The sequence below is a fragment of the Amyelois transitella genome, chromosome 10, assembly GCF_032362555.1.
Source record: "Amyelois transitella isolate CPQ chromosome 10, ilAmyTran1.1, whole genome shotgun sequence".
Taxonomy (NCBI): Eukaryota; Metazoa; Arthropoda; class Insecta; order Lepidoptera; family Pyralidae; genus Amyelois; species Amyelois transitella.
The window spans coordinates 3,266,966-3,289,291 of record NC_083513.1 but is presented as its reverse complement, the minus strand read 5'-3'; the positions used below and the strand labels follow the sequence as shown (position 1 = coordinate 3,289,291).

At 33.4% G+C, this 22,326-nt stretch overlaps 1 protein-coding gene across 3 annotated transcripts in view; it reads left to right on the top strand.

Annotated features, from left to right (window-relative positions):
* LOC106137677 (insulin-like growth factor-binding protein 7) overlaps positions 1-17,486 on the top strand; it is a 28,168-nt gene extending 10,682 nt beyond the window's left edge. Inside the window, exons 2-4 of one of the 3 annotated variants that reach the window (XM_060946306.1) lie at positions 287-320; positions 12,032-12,280; positions 14,831-17,486. In XM_060946306.1, coding sequence (XP_060802289.1) covers positions 12,129-12,280; positions 14,831-14,939 — 261 coding nt within the window. In that variant the 5' untranslated portion in view covers positions 287-320; positions 12,032-12,128 and the 3' untranslated portion in view covers positions 14,940-17,486. Of the gene's footprint in view, positions 1-286; positions 321-4,823; positions 4,890-12,031; positions 12,281-14,830 lie in introns of those variants that run through there. The other 2 variants (XM_013338551.2, XM_013338550.2) reach the window with 2 other exon arrangements.
* Positions 17,487-22,326: the final 4,840 nt, after the last annotated feature.

The window sequence follows — 22,326 nt, the reverse complement described above, 5'->3', positions numbered from 1 at the left end:
GATTGAAAGGAGTTCAATAAGTGGATCAAGTCATATCAGGATAAAATGAAGTCACTGACCTTTATTCAGAAACATTTCCTAATACTACAGCATTCAAGCGCTTCAAAGAATTTAACACGAGAGCACTAAAGAATTATATATTTAGACCTTTTCAACATAATTCCAAAGAAACAAATAGTCTGAAAATCCTAACTGGAAATAGAAATGTCAGACAGGTTAAGACATATCTACTGACTGCAAAAGAAAATTTAAATCTGTTTTACAAAAGTTTCCTTTATTTTTGCAGGAATCCCATCACAACTATAATTATACATGCAAAAGTAAGTTTGTTTGTTCCTTGTTTATGTATAATTTCCTAAATTTATCCTCTAGAAATTTTGCATATATATAAATAAGAGTTTGAAGAAGGTCAAAGGTCATTTTTTATCTCCGTAAAAACTATAGTTCCCGTGGGATTTGCGAAAAGACAATATTAGCATTAGATATTTGGTGTGACCATTTCTTTAACCAGATAAAGTTTGACATTCAATCTTTAATTAATTTCTTGTAATACGGCATATACATATTTCTCTTCGCTTGTAGTACAAGTGTGCAAGTTTTCTCATGATGTTTCCTTTACCGCAAGAGTATGGCTTAGCAATTAATCGTTCTTACGTGCTCTCGGTACTTAGTACCTATTATTTATATATACGTACATAAAATCATTTCTAATTCCCAGAGAGGTAGTCAAAAACAACAACTTTTTATTGCCACGATCCCTGCATATTTTTTATTCTTCTTCTTCTTTAATTTAAGAGCTAACTCTTGTCGATGAAGTTAATAGTGAGAAAACATACTTCTTTCAAAAATATTATATTATTTTCTTTATTTCCTTTGTGCAAAATAGCATAGCATACGTTCAGAATCACTGAAGCAGCTAATTAAGAACCATTTGCGGCTGCCATCGGGCAGTGCTCGCGTTACTAACATTTAGCCCGGACGTTAATTTGGCTCGGGTATCTTCCTGTTTTTGTGCTATTAAATGTTTTATCTTTAGTATTTTCAGTTTCGTTTAAAACTTCCTTTTTGCGTTGCTCTATTTTAACTACGCAGCAAGATAGATAAAACTTTTTATTGTACCATTCGAGTAAAACATACATAACAGCACCAAATGTAGAGATGGTGATATACGCGAACGTATAACTTATTTAAATTGAAAAAAGTGAATTAACATATTGGAGCTGGCAATATTACTCAAAATAATTACCTAAACTCATTGTACAATCGGTCATTTTATGGCTCTTTTACTATCTTCCTAAACATGTCGATTCACATACGACTTAACTATTTGATGTTGCTACAATAGAGTATAATTTATATACTGTAAGAATGTAATGCAGAACTAGCGATCTCGTAAACGGGTCTGCTATATTCTAGTCAGGCTATTATTTGTTTCATATTTTACATAGTGACACGTCGGATATTACCAATTACGATAGCCTACTTCGTCAGTCTCAGGATCTATTTTCAGAGAGAACAAAGTCATACAACTTTTAGTTGCCATTTTGGATACGTCACCTTTTTGTTTAAAAAATTCAAATTATTTAAAATTGTCTCTTATAAACCTTATGGAAATTAGTAACGTGAACTGTTTTTGGTAACCCCACATTTTAGTTTAGTACACTAGTTACGAAGGCACCTTTCTGGCCATAACAGTGTTATGGGGACTGTTTGTTTACAGAGCCGACCGTCATTGTATTTAATGATATTGGAGGTATCATCGTTGTTATATCCACGAATAAGATCGTTCGTAGAGATTTGAACACTTCGATCTGGTCGCCTGTAAAATTTTACGGTGGTATTTTATGAAGATTTTTAACTACTTCTACATCTCCGTAGAGAAAGGTTTTTTTTTAATATTTTATTGTTGACAAAACAAGGTCTTTTCTTTTTAGCTTGTCACTCATAATCTGTTACATAATGAATGAAGAATTAAACTATTTATTGACTAAAGTTTCAATAATTAGGTCACTTTTCTTGATCAGTTTAAAAAAAAAAGTATGAGATATACCTGGCAAGAGAAAATTTTCGGGAAAAAATCCCTTTATCAGTTTCAGTTGTGCAATTTCTGCCAATCATTTACTTAATTATATATAAAAGATGTTTTTTTTATCATTGATTGAAGATTATTTATAAAGTACCCCTTAGCAACACAATCATTTTTGCTAAAAAAAACACTGATATACGAAAGCTTCCATCATAATGTGCATATTCCGTGATAGAAGCCGACATGCCACAATCAAATTAACAAGCCAAACACTATAACCACAATACACTTAACATTAACTGCGGCCCATTTAGAGTGACCGAGTTCTATTTTCGACAATCGAATGCGGTCTTAGCGTATCGATCCATTGATATATTTTTGATATTCATAAAGAGTTAGATGAGTCGGTTTTGAATTGATCATTGGAACGATTCCGTGTGGCTCCCGGCACCTATAGAAAAATAATTATAGGACCAACCCTATCTCTTTCCCATGTATGTCGTAAAAGGCGACTAAGGGAAAGGCTTATAGAATAGAATAGATTTATTTTCAAAATTGGATACAAGGTATCACTTATTGACGTCACATCACTTAAATCTAATTATAACTACAACCGCCATTACAAGTGATTTGTTTCTTTTATAACTAGGTACTATTTTCTTGTTACTGTGTAAAATTCTACGCAAAAAAGATATTACAACAACACAAACTTAAGATCTAACTTCTAAACTACCAATAGCTGGTGACTTCCATAATGGTTATTATTCATATTCAATAAATTTCAATAAAACTTAAATTCATCGAATAACTTATGAGGGGCAAAAAAAAGAATTTTTTTAATTTCCACGTTTTCTTTATGATCTGGCGGAATGTTCTTGTATTATACAAACATCAGAATACAGTCAGTAACTTCAGACCACCAGCATCGGACGGCGTTATTCTAGACTAGAATCGCTGCGACAATTCCCCATATTTGCAACCGTAACGCCCTGATTGCTCACAATCAAGTTCGTCGCCCGGGAATCCAGATTGGAGCTCTGATCAAGCCTTCGTTAGCTTTTATCAGAAAACGAATACGTAATTAGCCTGGTTTTGTCTTTTTGAGAGGAGATATTGACAAATGGTGGAAGTTTTAACTATAATGTCAATGGTCGAATAAAAAGTGTGACGCGCCGGATAGAACAGGTTTTATCCTGCCGCTCCGTACTTGTACGGTGGGGTCAGGAGAAAGCTGTACCATCTTGCTTTGATTGATTTGTGTATGGGAGGTGTCTTATGTATCTCTTGAGCCGTGTGTATCAATGATTTTATTCTGAATTTAGTTTGATTGCCAGCCGATGCGCTTACGGCAAGGAGAAATATAAAGCCTTGCACATTCAGGCAACTGAATCAAATGAGGTCCGATATGAGTGAGGTACCCGTCCGCTGACCATAGTTTTTTCAACAACGTAAATTGTTCTGATTTTTTTTTTATCAAGGCTTACTTTAATGCAATTAATATTAATCCATAAATAGTGAACAATTATAAATTGAATAATTTTATTCTAATAACGCTTGAATATGCAAGCATGATTGGAGCGATGAGTATCAGACCTAAAAATCAAAAGGCAAGATGTTAACGTGTGTATTCGCGTGCAAAGTTTTAATTAACAAAATTGATTGCATTCCATTTCTACATTTGCATCACTTTTAATATAAAATTATTGACAAACATATAAACGCGCAAATATTTTATCCCTTACGGTAGATACTGTACAGCATTCTTAATAAGCAATAAACATCAGTTTACAACAGTTGTAGATAACTACTAGAACATAAACTGATTCCAATCACACATTTGCACATTCGGCGGCAGAAATCAGAAGGCAAGACGCTAACGTATAGTCGTGCGTAAACGGTGGTGCGTGACAACGCTTATGTAAACAAATGTGTGCGTATCCCCACAGCTTTAAGTGTACGCATAGAATACTATACTTTACTAATAAATTATATAACATGTATTTATAAATTTGTCCGCGCATTATCAAAAATTGCTTAAACAATTTCGTCGCGTCCCACTTCTAGAAAACGTTTTTCTATATTTTCACCCAAAATCATTTTCCCATTGCAGGAAGACACAATGCTCTTATCATTTCAACTGTAAGGCATAACGCATTTACCCTATGTCTGATTTCTATGTATAGATAAGGTTAATTTAGGATCTGATGTATAAGGTTAATTTTTTATCTAGTTCTTACATACATACATAGAATCACATTTATATCCCTTGCGGGGTAGGCAGATCCAACAGTCTTGATAAGACTGAAGGCAGCCGTTCAGCTGTTTGACTGTTCTTGTTTTACTTTTATCTAGTTCTTTATTAAAGAGTTTGTGTTTAATGGCTTAGGCACGAGGCAAATTAGTTGAATCCAAAATCTAGTGTGATCGATCATTCCTATGTATGTTTTTTATTTTTTTATTATATACATAAAATAAAAATATTCCTTGTAATTAGATTTTGTCACCCTTTTCTTTTAAACCACTTATTTCAATCAGAAAAATATTGGAAAATCCATTAGACATACATACATATTAATGATGTCTATATCTTTAGTGTGGTAGACAGAGCCAACAGTCTTATATTATCAACATTAAACATATCATCCTATATTATTGCTTATAATCTAAATGTTATCTCAAAACATTAAGCAGATGTGTATACCACACTTTACGGCATGCATATGCAATAAGCCATGCATCTTAGATTCCCCCCAGCCTGACGCCTGCGTTCAAGCTAATTTAGTATGTTACCAAAACTCAAGCTACCGCCGAAGTGGTTAGCTGGTTTGCTCTCAAGTAATTTAACACATTTGCCATCGCACAGGTATGAGATAATTTTAAGCTGATATATGTTGTGACATTAAACTCCTGAATGAATTAAATTTATCTTTTATTTTTAACTTCAAAATCTATCACAATATTTTGGTTTGTATTTGTGAAATAGGTTACAGTTTTAATTTCATTTAAAGTTAAGCTCTGGAAAACTGCTAGACAACACTCGAGAAATTCTCATGTCACAGATTAATAAAGAAATTTTACTATCGGGTTTAAATTCAAAAATATTTTGTGGACTTGGTTTTTTAAATTATGTTTATGACATAATTGAAAAAAAGGCTTAAAGCGAATCACAAGCACTATTGACCTTGCCTTTAAAAAGTTGACCACGTTTCGATAAAACTTTCAATAGTTATTCATAGCTTAGGTTATAATGGACTGGTTCCTTAATTTAAATTGATGCTGTAGTAGTTTTCCGCTCTGATTTAAACTTTGATGTCTCTTTGTTCAAATATGTGTTTAGATATGAACCCAGCTTTAACATAAATTAAGTCAAAATTACTTGAGTTCCAGTCATAGTTGAGACGTTCAAATGACAATTCTGTGTCGCTATTTAGAGAAAGGGTTGTATTTAGTCCGAAGAAGGATTTAGGGATAAGACCTTGGTGGGGTCATTGCCTATCAAGCAAGTTCATTACTCTGTTTCGCTTTAGGTGGATATTCTTTTCAATTATATATCATCTATGTAATTTTACTTATTTCAGGCGATACTCTAAGAATTTTACCATTACCTTAGTGTACGTCTTTAGCATTCTTCTTTTAAGCGACGGGCTAGCAACCTATCACTATACGAATCTCAATTCTATCATTAAGTCAAACAGCTAATCGTGGTCCATCACTATTTTGAAGACTGTTGGCTCTGACTACCCCGCAAGAGCTATAGAAGTGATCATATGTATGTACGTCAATTTGACATTAATTATATATCAACCATTCTTAGCCGGAAATCTGTCGGTTTATTATGATTTGATTATTATAGTAATCGTTAGTATCTCATCTTCGCCTATTCTCACTCATTAATCTATATAATCTCTTGTTTTCCGCATCATTAGCCACCCTTAATATACGGTGTGAGTAAAGTACTAAAGGGACTCTGAAAAGATTTCGTTGGAGGTCAAAAAGCAAGAGATGCGCACTCTTCCCATAATCCGGCTTGTATCACTTGTATTATGGAATCCCATATCATTCCTTAATTTATATTTCAATCGTAGGTCAATGTTCTTTATAAAATTTAATTAAAATTACTGAAACATTTTATTTCAATTTATTTAATACTTTACCGTCAGCAAAAATATTCGCATGGCACTTGTACTTTTATTACATACACGCTGTAGTAATTGGTACTTAACGCTTTTCAATTAATTTTGTCTTTGATGTGATGTTTTTTTTTTATTCTGTCAATATTTTGTATCAAAATAAAGTTATTTTTAATTATTCAATTCTATCATGGCGAAGAAGGCTCGTGACAAGAAAGTTTTTGGAACTGTCCATAAAAACTGTGTCATATTATTGCTCACTATGCTAAAATGCCGTGGTGGTTCCAAGCACTTTAGAATAGAACTTCGTAAAAAGCGACTAATGGAATAGTCACATTCATCTTAGGATGGGTAGGCATTAAGAATGGTTCCCGTGCAAAGTTTACGGAAGTCAGACGAGATTCGCTTCATGTTATTATTATATAATTTAAGTAATTAGATGATGTGCTGTCTTTTACTATAAGATAACAAAAAAAAAAAAAGAATTTTCGTAATGCATATTAATAAGATGGAAAGGAAATAGGATTCATAACAAACATGTCTCTGTGGGTTATTATATTGACTTGGTCGTAGAAATATAAGAGTTCTTAAATAAATATTCTTCCGAGATAGCTCTGGGGAATGGTAAAAGATAATAAATATATTGCCTTTTTTTTCTAATATATCCATTATTATAAGAAAGCTTCTGCAACTGATTAGGTTTATTTATTATGTATTAGTATAGATATAACTTATATCTCAAAACCTGTCTTCTCGCGCAATTTGTGAATGGGAATAATTCAATTATATCATTGTTCCATTTTGCTGAACGTGGCCTTTGAGTTTTGTCTCTACCTACGGGGTGTAGAGGATCGAGACGTGACAAGTGTATATCAAAAAATAACCAGTTTTCGATACGAATTTAACCGCTAAGTCCTTTCAGTGGCCATAAATAAATAATAAGACACAAATCCCCGGCCCGTGTTAGGTAAGCCTCGTGAAGGCTTGTCCAGATTACTAGTTACACCCTTGTCGAAACTAAATATTGATTTTACACACAGTTTATGTTTATTTATAATTTTACAAGATATTGAAGAGTAGTTAGATAGAACACCATTTATTGCACATAAAATTGTAACAATAAATTTATTCTAAACTTATGTTAAAGTAATATACAAAAATCTAGAAGGAAGGAGCAGCCTACAAAGAGATAATAAGGCGTGATTTTGTATGTGTGATCCTTTATTTATAAACTTAAGTCATATTTTCTCTTTAGTTCATTTTCAAACAAAATATTTTTTTTTTCGATCTATTTGTTCACTATTTCATTCATTCCTATTCTGTAAGTTATGAGTCTTTAAAGACTAACAGAAACCTTTTGAGTATTCTAAGTGATTGAAATTGCAGTTCATAAAGCAACCGCCAGCACCTGATTGGCTTTTAGAAATACATAGTAATGCAAATCATGAGAATTGGCTTCTAAGATATTACGTATGCAAATGAGTTGTATAATGTACGGGTGCAAAAGTTATTGCACGGTTGTCAGTAGGAATTCCATATGATGTGTTCGATTATATATTTGAAACGCAAAATGTTATTTGCAAGGTTCATTTATGTTTTTTTTTCAAGTTAGATTGATACAATAGTTACTTAGTTTCCATTCGTTGGATCAGCTGCTTATTGACTTACTTATCCACATTTTGACTATATTTTTGACCTTCTGCTATTTCTGAAGAGTGCAGCACATTGCAGAAACTGTAGAATAAATGTCGCTAATTTTAACATATTAGTATATAGACAAAAGTGGCACCCAAGGCTCTTCTTCTTCAGAGAGGTTAGGATATAACCCGAAATAATTTAAAAGAAACCAGACTGTAATATAACGAGACTAAGTACGGGGTAGTTTGTTTAAAATTTAAAAAAAATAATTGACATTTAATTACACAGTTAAAAAAAACTTAATCACCAATTCCAAATTAAAGTCTAATAAAATGTTCAGTCTATCGACTCCGACCGTGCACAAATCCGCAGTCGATTTAGATCCAAATCGAAAATACCTGTTTGCATGTCAGCTTTTGTGTAAACTGCGCGCGTGTAGCTCGTTATTTCAAACAAAGGAGCTTTCTTTGCAGCTTTCAAGTTTTAAAAAGAACTTATCAATATAATGGATTTTTATTGAAGATGTGGTCTGGAATAAGGATGGGTAATTTTAGTGAGAATAATGATTTTATTTTTCCTTAGACAGGAGGTCTGCTAATAAATACATTCTTGTTTTAAGTTTTAAAGATCGTATATTATTTTTGCTAGAGTCTTGTTGTTTTTGGGGTTTTTGGATAAAATATATTTAGAGCATTTGCCCAGCTGCGTTTGTTTGCATTAACAGACTTCGCAGAACTGTGGTTGACGCAAGTATCTCACTGTGGGAAATAGTACATTCTGGTGAGATGAAGACAGTTCAGATCAAATTTATTATATAGTATATAGAGCCAATGACATAACACTATTTAAACTTATTTGTATGATACCTATATACATTGAATACCTCAACAAGTAAAATATGTACCACAAGAGAAAAAAATAATATTATAATTATTTAGTTAACCCCACATAACCCCGTTTAAGGGTATAAGCTTCCATGTTGTTCTGGTAGCAAAGAAAAATGTAGTATTATGCTTTTTTGCCTCCTTCTCTTCCCGTGCTTATTACAAAAGTCAATCAAGTGAAAGTTTTTTAGGCGATGAAATTATTTGAATTTCATTTCCACGTAGCTTTTCAATCATTTCAAGACCGTCGAATCTGTCTACCCCGTAAGGGATAAAAACCTGAATATATGTTGTATGTTTGTATGGATACAACACATTTACATTAGTATACACATTCGTAAAAACTCAACAACTCTCTTGCCATAGCGTTGGTATAAAAGCCATCATTTCATTCCACTAGCGTTCATCAAATCTTGATTTTTATTGGCGCCGTTCCTCTTTGGATATCTTTTAGGGTCATTATTGAAGGTCGAACCGCACTTTTTTCAGAAGTGAGCCATTTATCTGCGGGTGGCCGGCCGCTCTCCAATTTATGCCTTGTTTCCCGTTCGTTCCCTATTCCCGGAAGATTATTCCGTTGGTCTCGGAAAATACAGCGATAAAGAACGTATGATGAATAAAAATAAAGTGGTAATGTGTCCATACTTTTACTAGGAGAGAGATAATACTATTTTCAACTGACTTCAGAGAGTTCTCAACTTGGCCGCATATAATTTTTTTGTTTCATTTCTAACAAAAATTGCCACTCAATCATCTTGTCGAGATCTGATTACGGGCATTTGTATCAAGAGGAGTTCATATTTCCTATTTTGATAGGTTGCTATGCTGAAATTTATTTGAAGGATGACCCCACGTGGAAAGCCTGTAAGGAAAATGAGTTTAGAAATCATTGCTAACACAGGAAACTCAGGCAAAACTGTAAATGTTATGTTTTCAATTGCTTATAGAACACGAAGCAGTTAAGTAAATTGCATTTCAATACTAATAACAGTGGAAGCGAGGACTGAATAGATAGCAACTACATAATGGCGAAATTCGCCTCTAATGGACAGACAAAGAGCCCCAATTTAACTAATTTCAAACATATTTCGCGAGGAACCAACTTTACCGACTTTAAATAATTAATAGGGAATACCTATTAAGAGTTTAAAGACATTTTGCGTAAGATTTCGAGGATTAAATGGATAAGTCGTCATTAAAATAAGATGTTTCCATCATGTCAGTCTCCAGAGCTGTGGTAATTGTGATAAAAGGGCCACGATTATATCTTCGTTGAAATAAAGAAAAAAAAAGGTTTAACCATGAAGTGATAGATTTAAGGCTTACTTGTTTAAAACTATTAAAATGTGAAAATCCATGCAAGCAACCATGTTGTTTTCCCGCCTTGGATTTTGTGAAATGAACGCTAGTGGAGTAAAAACTTGCATCCGCGAAAAAATTCCAGCTTTCAGAAATAAAATATATATATATATAATATATATATACGTTTTTAATATTACATACGTAACATCAGAGAAAACTTTTGGCGGGGCTTATCTTTTTTCCATCCCCTACAACAAGGTGTCAACAGTATCAAAAAGACTGAAATGCACAGCATTGAAATTCAAGTAGTCACGGATAAGTAGCCCATTGCCTAAGAAAGAATCCCATGTCTCAAAGCCTTGCCCTTAATCGACTTTCAATGATTTAACCTTTACGGAAATAATTTTGAAAATGAGCAATAAGTATGATTTATCCATTAAAAAAATAGTTTATTTATGATTAAACGAAAGTATTCATGCTGATAATTCAATAAAAGAAATTGTGTCAACCTGTGGTGTTATTGTTGGTTCATTACACAATATGTGTCACGCAGCCTGATGTTATAGTATCGAAGTTGTTCTGTTTTTGTATTACATCATTTCTTTTTATTTATTTCATTTATTTATCTACTGCGGTCCAGTCTTAACAGTCGCGTAATTTTTATAGTCTCTGTGATTTTTGAATAGTAGTTTTAAGAAAACAGTTCACTAGATATTTTTCTGAGGATTATAATCTACACATCACTAAGCCAAACGGCTGAACGTGGTCTTTCAGCCTTTTTAACACTGTTGGTTATGTCTTCCTCGCGGGGGATATAGACGTCACTATATGTATGTATGTACACATACAAAAACAACCTACTGTAAAATTTTCCGTTTCGCTACATCTTATCCAACTTTGTTGATTTTTAATGTTTTAGTTTCGTCTTTATATAATTCCAATTCCGCTGGCTGTCCTCCATTCCATCCCGTCACTAGTGTCAAGTTAGGCTTAAAATTTTACCATAAAATAACATAGACACAGAAAGCAATAAAACATCGCAATGAAGTAAGGCCAACCCTTTTCATATTTTGAAAGGGAAATCCGTGCCCGGTGGGACATATATATGCGTTTTTTATTCACAATGGAACTGACGTCGACTTTAGATAGACCTTCACATTTATCTATGTCTACTGTTGTATTTTTGTTTGTTAGTTAAATACTTTTAGCACTGACTGAATTATATCTTTGGTCAAGTCATGATGTAATGCTGACTATGAGAATATTTGTTCAGATAAGTACTATTAATTATAAAATAAAGTATCGTTGTATTAGCATTCTATGATTCAATTCTCGAACTTACTTTGGGGCTAGGTTCATCATATTATTTTGTCCGGTTATTATTTTTGTACATACCTAAACCAGATTATGTGGCCAGTAGGTACAGCAAAAAATGGGGAACAGAAAGTAATTAAAAAAAAATTCAGTATGATTATCATGGCTTAGTAGCAAATATTAAAACAATTAATTGTGAGGTATTAGAAATTAATGGAGTTTGGCGAAATTTCTTAAGATATCAAATTAACATCCAAGAAACTTAACGGCATCAAAGTGAAATTGTGGAGAGAAACTTGCGGAGTATCGATTAAAGTAAATACCAGAACTTCAAATTTGAACTAGTCGAGCTCTCGTTGGTACTTTATTAGATACAGATTATTAAAATCTACTGTTTCGCAGATTGAGTCCACTTTTTCCACTTAATTTGTATATCCAGTTGTATTTGTATATGTAACCCAAGTAGGTGAGCAATCGGTTGCACCAGCTCGTGTAGACCATTTGAAAATCTACCCAGCACTCAAGGTCCAATCACCGAAAGCATGTCCGAACATAATAAATGGATATAAAAATTTATATCAATTTATTCTCTCATGCTACTCTGATGGTGAAGAAACAAAAATATACCAGCTGAATTTATGCATCTCAATTTTTATAGTTATAAAATCTAAATTTATAGTAACTGTAACTGTGTTTGTATGAAATTAATTTTTAAAGCCATAATTTCCTTGTTACAGGATGGCATCAGCGTCCACCGGTTGACGTAACGCGAATGTGCAGCAATGTGTCACGAACATTGCGCAGTGGAGTTTCGTGTGTGATGTGAGATACATTATGTCAAGTAGCCGGTGGTTGGCCATGGCGGTGGTGATGGTGGTGGCCGGGGCGGTGCGGGGATGGGACTGTGTCTGCAACCCGAGGGAGTGCGAGGCGTTGGAGCCCAGCGGCTGTCCGGGACTCGGGATCGTCGTCTGGGACCCTTGCAGGTAAGGGTCTTTTTTTTCATAAATAACTAATTAGAAAGTACCAGGAATAAATGTAGTCAATTACTTTTTAATATCTACTACCTATATATCTGTGCCATCATGTTATCATCTTCGACCAATTTGATGGAGGTCTCTTTTAATCTTTTCCAATCTGCTCTAATTTAAGAAGTCAAAATCCGATGTTACCCCATGACCCTCACTATTCCTTATTTACACCTATTCCCTGTGCTATCAAAATTGTTCAATAAACCACACAAATGTGCACCAATTGCACAATTTTGTGTGTGATGAAAGATACATTCAAGGGGCGGTTCGGGGGTGGGACAGTGCCAACAACCCGAGGAAGTACGAGAAGTTGGAACCCAGTGGTTGTTCGGGGTTGGGGATCGTCGTTCGGGTTTCCTGAAAGTGAGGATTCCCTTTTAAAAAATAGTTTTGTGGTACATATATTTGGGACATCGCTCCTGTGTCGAGTTCCAGAAGTATAAGCCTACGTAAATTCTGAAGGTCTTATTAATAATCTGTATCATGTCCTTGTCATGTCGATTCTTCATAGACTAAGATTGTGTTGCCTTTTTGTGTTTTCTGATGAAATTTAAAACAGTCAACACTCAACACCGATAAGACTTTTAAATAACTAATAATTATATTACATTTTGGCCTAGCAACCGAGCCTTGAAGTGGTGACACTAGAATAAATACAATAAATTCTCTTTATTCTTAAAGACTGATTTCTTGAAATCTCTAGTGATTTTGATCATAAATCTTTTCGGGATCAATCCTTCACATCTGAAGAGCTTATTGACCTTGGACTTGAAAAGGTGAAATTGAAATCCATTTGCCAATCGCATTTTTAGCCTTTTACGTAACACAAAACTATTCGACTTTGAATTTAGAAGGGTATTATTATTCCTTTTGAGGTTTTTCGTTGAGTTTTTGAAATATTACATACTATTTAGAACGGCTACTGTATTCAATTCCTTTTATATTATTTATTCAACCTTTTCAGTTAATTTTCTCGAGTTTATTTACTCATTATTTTTTGCTACATTGTTATCGAGAACTTTTGACTCCGATCACGTCAAGCTATTACAGGTTACTTCTCAGTAAGATCCTAGTATTAATAATAAAACGTAAATTACTTAGCATTTTAACGTAATTATTAAAAATACATCGCAAATAAGTCTAGCGTGTTAACCCTATTCAGTCTACGCTCGTACGCTGGCAAAAGCGAATCGTTTATTTGGGACATCAATGTTGGCTTACTTTGTTTTTGATCTGGCTTTGCTAGCAGTATCGACCGACCAGACTAGGTTTATTTAACAAAAATGGCCTTGAGTTCCTTATTTTTCTTCGTACAAAACACTCTTTTATTTTAGTTTATAAGAAGAAGCCAAATTTATGTAAATGAAGAATGAAATTCTCGTCTTTTTGATTCTTTGTTTTGATCCCTTCATATATTCTGATTATTAAAATTTTATAGGATCACATAAAGAATAAATAATTAATTTTAATCCTTATATCCCTTCTTTACGTGTTTATGATTATTTTTATCTAGAAAACATGTTTTTATTCATGAATAAAATGGCCTCTAAAATACAATAGATAAATCCTTTTCGTTGCCCCCTGTACATCGTTCATAATAGGATACTGTGGGATAATCAACAAAACCGATCCCTTTCCCTATAATGAAGACACGTTAATAGGAAACAGTCCCGACCCACTTCCTCCAAAATTTCTAAGGAAAGACCGAACCAGATTTCACAAAACCTATTATCCTACTATACGAACGTAATTACCGATGGCTTCATACCAAAAAACTTTTCTTTATTAGTATCGCGCCCCAAAAGGGACTGATCCACTTTGTATAAGTAAGTTGGTGAACTTCAAAATGAGGAAGCCTTACGACTAATGCAATTACGAAACTTGAGCCAGAAACTTACTGCTCCAGGTCTCGAAACATAAATAAATATCAGCCAGAGTTTCATGTTTAAAACAATTTTAATATCCGCTTCAGTTCCACATTAATTTTAAACTGCAAAGTTGACGCCGCAAATTTTCGTCAGTTTAACCCTTTAATGCATGTGCTTCCGGGTTTGTATAAAAATTTGAATATAAATAACAATTTTCGTATTAATAAAAGTTCTTTGACGTTGCAATTTTATGCTAAGCCACGTTTATTTTGTGAATTGCAAACATTTTCATACATACATACATACATATAATCACGTCTATATTCCTTGCGGGGTAGACAGAGCCAACAGTCTTGAAAAGACTGATAGGCCACGTTCAGCTGTTTGGCTTTATGATGGAATTGAGATTCAAATAGTGACAGGTTGCTAGCCCATCGCCTAAAAGAATCCCAAGTTTATAAGCCTATCCCTTAGTCGCCTTTTACGATATCCATGGAAACAAGATGGATTGGTCCTATTGATAATTTCGATAGATAATATTAACTACCAATGTGGCGTCTATAGGACTTAGGTTAAGAGTTAAGGGTTTAATCTTTAAAAACAAAATAGTTAAATACGTGATTATTTTTTGTTTCAGATGCTGCAAAGTATGTGCAAGAACACAAGGCGAAGACTGTGGTGGTTTCAGAGGCACCTGCGAACCAGGCCTCAAGTGTTACGAAGGTTCCTGTACGCCGGTAACGTGAACGGACGAGCAAACAAACTTGTAATATATGTGTATAGTGTTGAATAGACCCTACATATCCCCGACGTAGTAACAAGAGGACCAGGTTAGCATCAGTAGAATGCCTCACGAGACAGAACATGTCTGTGACAATAAAAAATATGTGCGGGGCGTTTTCATTGTAAATTATCCGATAATTAATGTTACCTGATAACCGATGCCGTGTTTTTTATGTTTATATTCCGGCTTATATATGTAAACGACATAAAAGGAAGTATTCGTTAACCGTATTGTGATAGTCATTTACGAGTCGTTCTCAAACCATCTTATCTTTGCAAACATGCAATATCCAAGTGAACATTTAAAAATAGAAGATCGATTATACCACGTGTAAAATCATCCATATCCCGCTCATAACTGTGGTCAATATTATGAATTCTGCATGGATACATCATTTACTGCGAACCAATTCGAAAAACAAAATCCACGGCATTGGTTATCATAGATAGGTGTCTCGTTCCAAACGGTGTTATACAAAGTAACAGTAGTGTGTTGATACGTTGTAAAGATTATTTCTTCCGCAAACGAGCGCAAATTTCATTTTAATATCCCAACTCCGGCAGTGAGCCACGATAAAATCTTCGGCTTTGTGTGCCCTCGTTATATCGCCATTCAACTCTATGATGAAAGGTTTTTCGTGAAATTTTGTTTGCAGACATAGTCTTTGAGGAATAATGGCAAGAAACTTCAGCACGTTTAATTTACGGCCAGAATTACTTGAATTTATGAGATTACAATCTCTGGGTTCATTTGCATTGTTTGAATTGTTAATTATATAAAGCCGGCACGTTTGAAATATGAATGAGTTGATTGTATGCAAAACTTGTGGGTTTTTCAGTAAGGATATTTGTCTTACAATAATGTAACTATAAACAGTAAGAAGTAATTTTTACATCAAATGAAGGTCCGTCAAGGTATACGTCTCGTATACAAAATTGCGTATATCTGTGCTTTGATACCGGTCAGCTTAGCATATTGTACATTTCAGAAGCTTTTCACTTCGTAAAAGGTCAATTGTACCGTTTACTCGTAAAAAAATAAATGAAATCTTTTTAAAACGGAATATTAAAATATAGAAATGTAAAAATATAGATATGATTGACGACGATGATGAAGCAGATTTTCAAAAATATTACATGAAATGTATACTTAACCATGCGTAAATATCTACATAATATTGGGAAAAAATTACCAATTTCGCGAAATGAATTTTCGTAAAAAATATCTTCACATTTTTAGCATACCATTTTGTTAAATTCGATTTCGAATTATCGAATACTCGGAACCGTTAATGTTCCCATCAGATTTTAATTCAAGTGAAATATTGTTTTTCATTTTTAAATCATTAAAGTAAATTTTCTAATTTTGAGCAAGAGATAAAGTTTATGAAAAGCATGCTTAGTGTTAAATTTTATTCTACCCATACAATTTCCGTTAACTCAATGTGTATTGTGTATTCAATAAGGATTATGTTTCCCCATGCCAACTCTGCAGTTTTCTTTATTTCAATAAATTTTACCTTAAATTATCTATAATAAAAATGTATAAAATTATGAAAATAAAAATGTATGTATCTATTTCTGTGTGCTTCCAGGTAACACGTAGTTAATATTTATTATACAAGAAAGCTTTAGAAAAACACCATTTTAATATGTTTAATCAATTGACAATCTCATTAGATTGAAAATAACTTGGACAAAAAAAAATATGTAATTTTGTAAACGGTTAAAGTCTGCGATTGTCTTAAAAACATGTCAAAATGTTGTATTTTTAAACATGGCTATACTATTCATAGTTGTGTAAATAACATGATCTTAATAGCATTTTTATCTTGTATGTATTGAAATAAAGTAGTAAAATTAAATGTTAATGTATAATTATTGATAAAAACAATATTTCGTGCACACGGGTTAATTTTCTTGTCATCTAGCAGTTTTAAAACCATATTTACTCCTTTCCTTTGTCATATTTTCTATTTATTTATATAAATCATTGTATATAGTCAATAGGAGTACTTACTCTTATTACAAGATTTTTAGAATGGATGTAAACTGTTGTAAAACTTGATTTAATGGAGTAATAATCTAGGTATTCAGAGATATAAGTCTACTGCGGTGTATTATTTAACTTTAATACTTAGTACTATTCGAATGTTACTTAACATTTGAGTTAGTCCAAAATGTTCATTGTTTATGTTTAAATATACATTAAAAATTTTAAGAGATAAATACAAAAACGACGTAATGGGCGCTTTTTGTTTTACCATTTCAGAAAATGAAAAACTTGAACTAATTTACCTACCTAATTAATTTTCCCGAGAAAGTTAAATCAATTATTTAAATTATTTGCAATTATTTTAAGAAAATACAAAGCTTTGATGTCATATTGTTTATCAAAAAACAACCATTTTTACTAGTTTTAACCGAAATATAACCGCCGTAAAATATATTGTACTTATTGTAAGCTGTAAAATATAATGATTCTGGGCTACTTGTTAATTGTGCACACAATAAAACTAAGTAAAAAGAAATACATTTTTTTTTTATTTAACTCACATTTATAGAAGTTTATTATTAGGAGCATTGTTGCTGAAGTTAAGGTTGCCAACTCAAAAAGGTGTACCCTGTTCTAGAGTGAAAAGGAGCGATACCAACCACTTACATGTGACTTTATAATTAGTTGTTGAGATATGTTATTCTACGGTGAAGCAAAATATGGCGAGGAAAACTGCACATTCAGGTAACTGGATGGCAGTTAGCTTCTCCTTCTATATAGCGAAGATTTGACGAAGCACTTCGTAAAAAACTACTGAGGTACATTCCCATTGACATGACAGAAACTACTACGAGGGCAGAAAGATAAATTCACTTTCTTTATATTGTGTGAATACAATATGTGAAGTTGATCACAGGCTCTGACAAAGAACGGCTGATTGTCTTTACAAGAGAAATAAGAGAGAGCAATATTAAATAATTCTTCCTTTTTTGTTCAACTTTCTTTACTTGCTAAGCACATAACTGATTTGATAAGGTGCATTCTTGATGATAACTCTAACTACCGTAGTTAACGTAATCATATACACCGAAGTTAGAAAGGTTTTATAAAGAAATGGTATTTGGATTCAACTATATGATTTCGTAATTCCATTAAAAGCATAAACTGATAATGAAAATGTTGACAACATCAGTAAACAAAAGCATAAGTATGCGAATTTACTTTCATACCATAAAACAGAATACGTCAATAATAAAATATTGTAATTGGTAATTATATTTGGCTATCTCATACGAAGGCTGTTATAATTAATGATATTACACCAAATTAATTTGTGGATGATTGTGCAAAAATATTAATGAAAACATACGCAAAATGTTTGTAAAATTATTTATTTAACTTATGTTGTTGTGTTGGTTTTATGAGTATTCAATTTCATTAAGTCAATAAACCGACTTCAAAAAACACTAAAATGTTAATAATGATTGAAAATTAAATCAACTATACATCTAACTAGGTGATACATGGGTTGGCGCCTAATCTACTTACATATATAAATTTTTGGAGGCGGTACCCTACTCGTGCGCCTCGCTTTAAAGTAAGTTTATTGTGTGCAATCTATCAATACATACATACATACAAATGGTCACGTCTATATCCCTTGCGGGGTAGACAGAGCCAACAGTCTTGAAAAGACTGAATGGCCACGTTCAGCTATTTGACTTAATGATAGAATTGAGTTTCAAATAGTTACAGGTTGCTTAGCCCATCGCCTAAAAAGGATCCCAAGTTTGTAAGCCTACCCCTTAGTCACCTTTTACGACATCCATGGGAAAGAGATGGAGTGGTCCTATTCTTTTTTGTACTGGTGCCGGGGACCACACGGCATATCAATAATTGATACAAAAATTTAGTACCTAAGTAAGTATATTGTTTTGGTAGTATTTGTATTACAGCGGGCACAGAACCTATATGTAATTTGGAATTTCCTCGCTGCATCTCCCTTCTCCGATAAATAAAACTTTGGGATTTTCAGTGCAAGAGTGAATAGGCACTATTTAAGCTTGGGTGTGGTGGGGCACCCTAGGCCTCATCTTGCTTTCCACCAGGCCGATTGAGGTCAAGCGCATTCGTCAAATCTATTATAAAAAAGGTAAGTTAGGTAAGGTTTCTTTGCAGGGGAATGTTCTCGATCTTTTCGTTTCGAAAGTGCAGGTTTTCTCACGCTGTTTCGCTCATCGGCAGCCAGAAGCAGTACAATATGTGAGTATAAATCTTGAAACTTTAAAATAAGACTGCAAATCTTTTGCGAGCTAAGCCCGTGATAAAACATCATAATAAAATACAAAATGTCTTTGCAGTTGACGTAGCACGGAATGGCGCGTCATTATTCTGTATCTGGCTGTCGCTTGTTTTCGAGAGTTGTTGCTGTTGCTAACATATTGCTTTTATTACGTGTTGGAATCTAGTTATATTAAACTAGCTGCGCATCGAGGTTCGCTCAAATGTTTGAGTTAGAGAGTATCCTTCAAATTGTTCAACGTTATATCCTACCTGTGCACTAAATTGTATCAAATCTGTCTAGTAGATTTTGCGTGAAAGAGTTATAAACACACACATCCTTCCTTTTTTTTTGGGAAATTCTCAATGTGTGTTATTAGAAAATTAACATGCGTGTAATTTTGATGAAAATTTGACACATAAGAATCAAGGGCCCCGTCTCAGCTAAATGGCTTAATTGTGATTCAAATGAAGGCGACAGGTTTCCAATCATCTTATTAAAAAATGTTTTAAATTTATAAGCCTTCTCTATGTATGACTTTTATAATCAGCATGAAAAAATAATAAAGTGGCAAAAACTATGATGTTTTCTTCTTTATTAGTCCAAAAGAGTATGGCACTATGTTAATCATATATCGCTCGTACTCTTCTTCTTAATGATGTTCTAATGTCGAGGAACCAAGTTAAGGGTAGAAGTCTAGACGAATATGCCTATTCCCTTAGTTTTCTTATACAACATCTACGGAAAAGATATGAAGAGGTCATATTCTATTGGGCTAGGAACACACGGCCAATCCATATGAAGTGAAAACATCCAATTAAGTATGTCACGAACCGCTTTCCTATATTTCTTTTCATTTCTAAACATCATTATAAAGGTACATTTTAACGAGTTCCATGAATTTTACTGTAACTTGGAAAACTCGAAAATTTATTATAGTTATTGTTGAAATCACAAAGGTCTGTTATTAGACGAAAAGTTTGCTATAGAAGTCACCTCTAAAGTTTAACGAAGATGTTCAAATGTAAATATTTATTGCTAGTGCTAACACTGCCTGGCAAAAATTTAGTTTTATAATTTTATTTAACTAATAGTTTGAGGTTCATATTAAATACTAGCGTCCGCCGCGGCTTCGCTCGCATGTGCTATTCTGATTTTAAGTCATATTACTGGAAAAGCTTGACGTAAGTACGTTAATCTATTCAGAGGTAATACTTAGAAGTTTTTTCATTTTTCCTACTAATATTATAAATGTTAAAGTTTGTAAAGATGTGTGGATGTGTTTTAGTTACTCTACTCGTATCACGAACACGAACACGAATTACGAACCTCTGAACGAATTCATATGAATCGTTGCAGTTATATTGTTGAGACAGTGGAATAACAAAATAAGTTTTTATAAAAATTTGAGGCGAACGAAGTCGCAAACAACGGCTACTTAATAATATAAGTATGAAGTGCGCTCAAACAGGATTAAAATAATTCCTTAATAAACGTAATTTATTACTCTTTATAAATTACCTTTAATGTCTATTTATCGTTTCCTTTCTTGCTTACATTTTCTGAAATGTTTCTAATAATTTTCTTTAATTAATGGTAAGGTTAAGTTAATTCACCTTTCTTAAGCTAATAAATCCCAGTAGACTAAGAGCACAATTATTTATATAAAACTAGCAGTAACCCCGGGGTTCGCTCCCGTAAGCATTGGAAAAGCAACCTGTGTCATTCCAACTTTTATTCTACTTTGATAGTAACACATTTGTATTGAATTCAAATATCTCTAGAGTCGGAAGAACATCGCACCGGCTTGCGATACCAAGCAAATATCATTTTAATGGCCGACACAGCCGATACCATCTCGGCACAGTTCCGAGTCGTAATGGTAGGGTTGCCAAGTACTTACATGTACTAATGCAATGATGAACTCAGTTTTCTAAATGATTGTGTAGGGCCTCTGAGTGGTAAGGGGAAGACGAACAGCAGTGAAGTTTTACAGCTGATAAGAATGAAACAAATAGTAGGTACTCCAAGGCGCAAGTGGATGAAGCAAATATTGTGTTCAGATTTTGATAGTACTCGTATCACATTAGGGCCTTTAAGATGATTTGATGCAACAAGCTATTAAATAGATACATATGTACATACATACATATGGTCACGTCTATATACCTTCGCAGTGTAGACAGAGCCAACAGGCTTGAAAAGACTGAATGGCCACGTTCAGCTATTTAGCTAAATGATTGAAACTTGAAAATAGTGACAGGTTGCTAACCCATCGCCTAAAAAAGAATCCTAAGTTTGTAAGCCTATCCCTTAGTCGCCTTTTACGACATCCATGGGAAAGAGATGGAGTGGTCCTATTCTTTTTTGTATTGGTGCCGGGAACCAAACGGCACTATTACATAGATATAACTAAAAACTAATTGTGAAGTATGATAGACAGACGAATAGCTCCGAAATCTCAAGTATGAAGGACAGGTCATTTGAAGAATGAATAAATTAATTAAATATGCTCTTGCATAACTAAGCATTAATTTATCAAATTCCAACAAAAAACAATGTTATCAAGACAAATTTCTCATTTTGAAAATAATTGCGTAATTACTACAAATAAAATGTTTTTCTCTTACGAGGTAGGTAGGTATACAAAGACCTACATTATTTGTTTTATTTGAATTTTAAATTTGACCACCTGAATCCTTGGCCATTTCTAATCTATTGGATAGGTAGATAAGAAATGTTGAAGAATTTGTGATATACTTGGTGACAAGTTATTTTCTCTTACTTGACTTAACAAAGCATGTGAGTAACTTTCATTTAGAAAATTGTCTGAGCGGAGAGAAAATAATAAGATTTTGTTGTCGTCTTTTACGGCGAAATAAGTGTAGAAGGATACTGACATCTTATTTGCGTCAAGGTTTACCTATATCTAACTAAATTAGGCCTGTGACTCCACCCACGTGAAAAGTACTCTATATCCTTCTCTATACCGCACATTATACATATGTGTGCAAAATTGCATTAACGTTCAGTCTAGTTTTGACATGAAAAACAGACAAACAAACACGCTTTC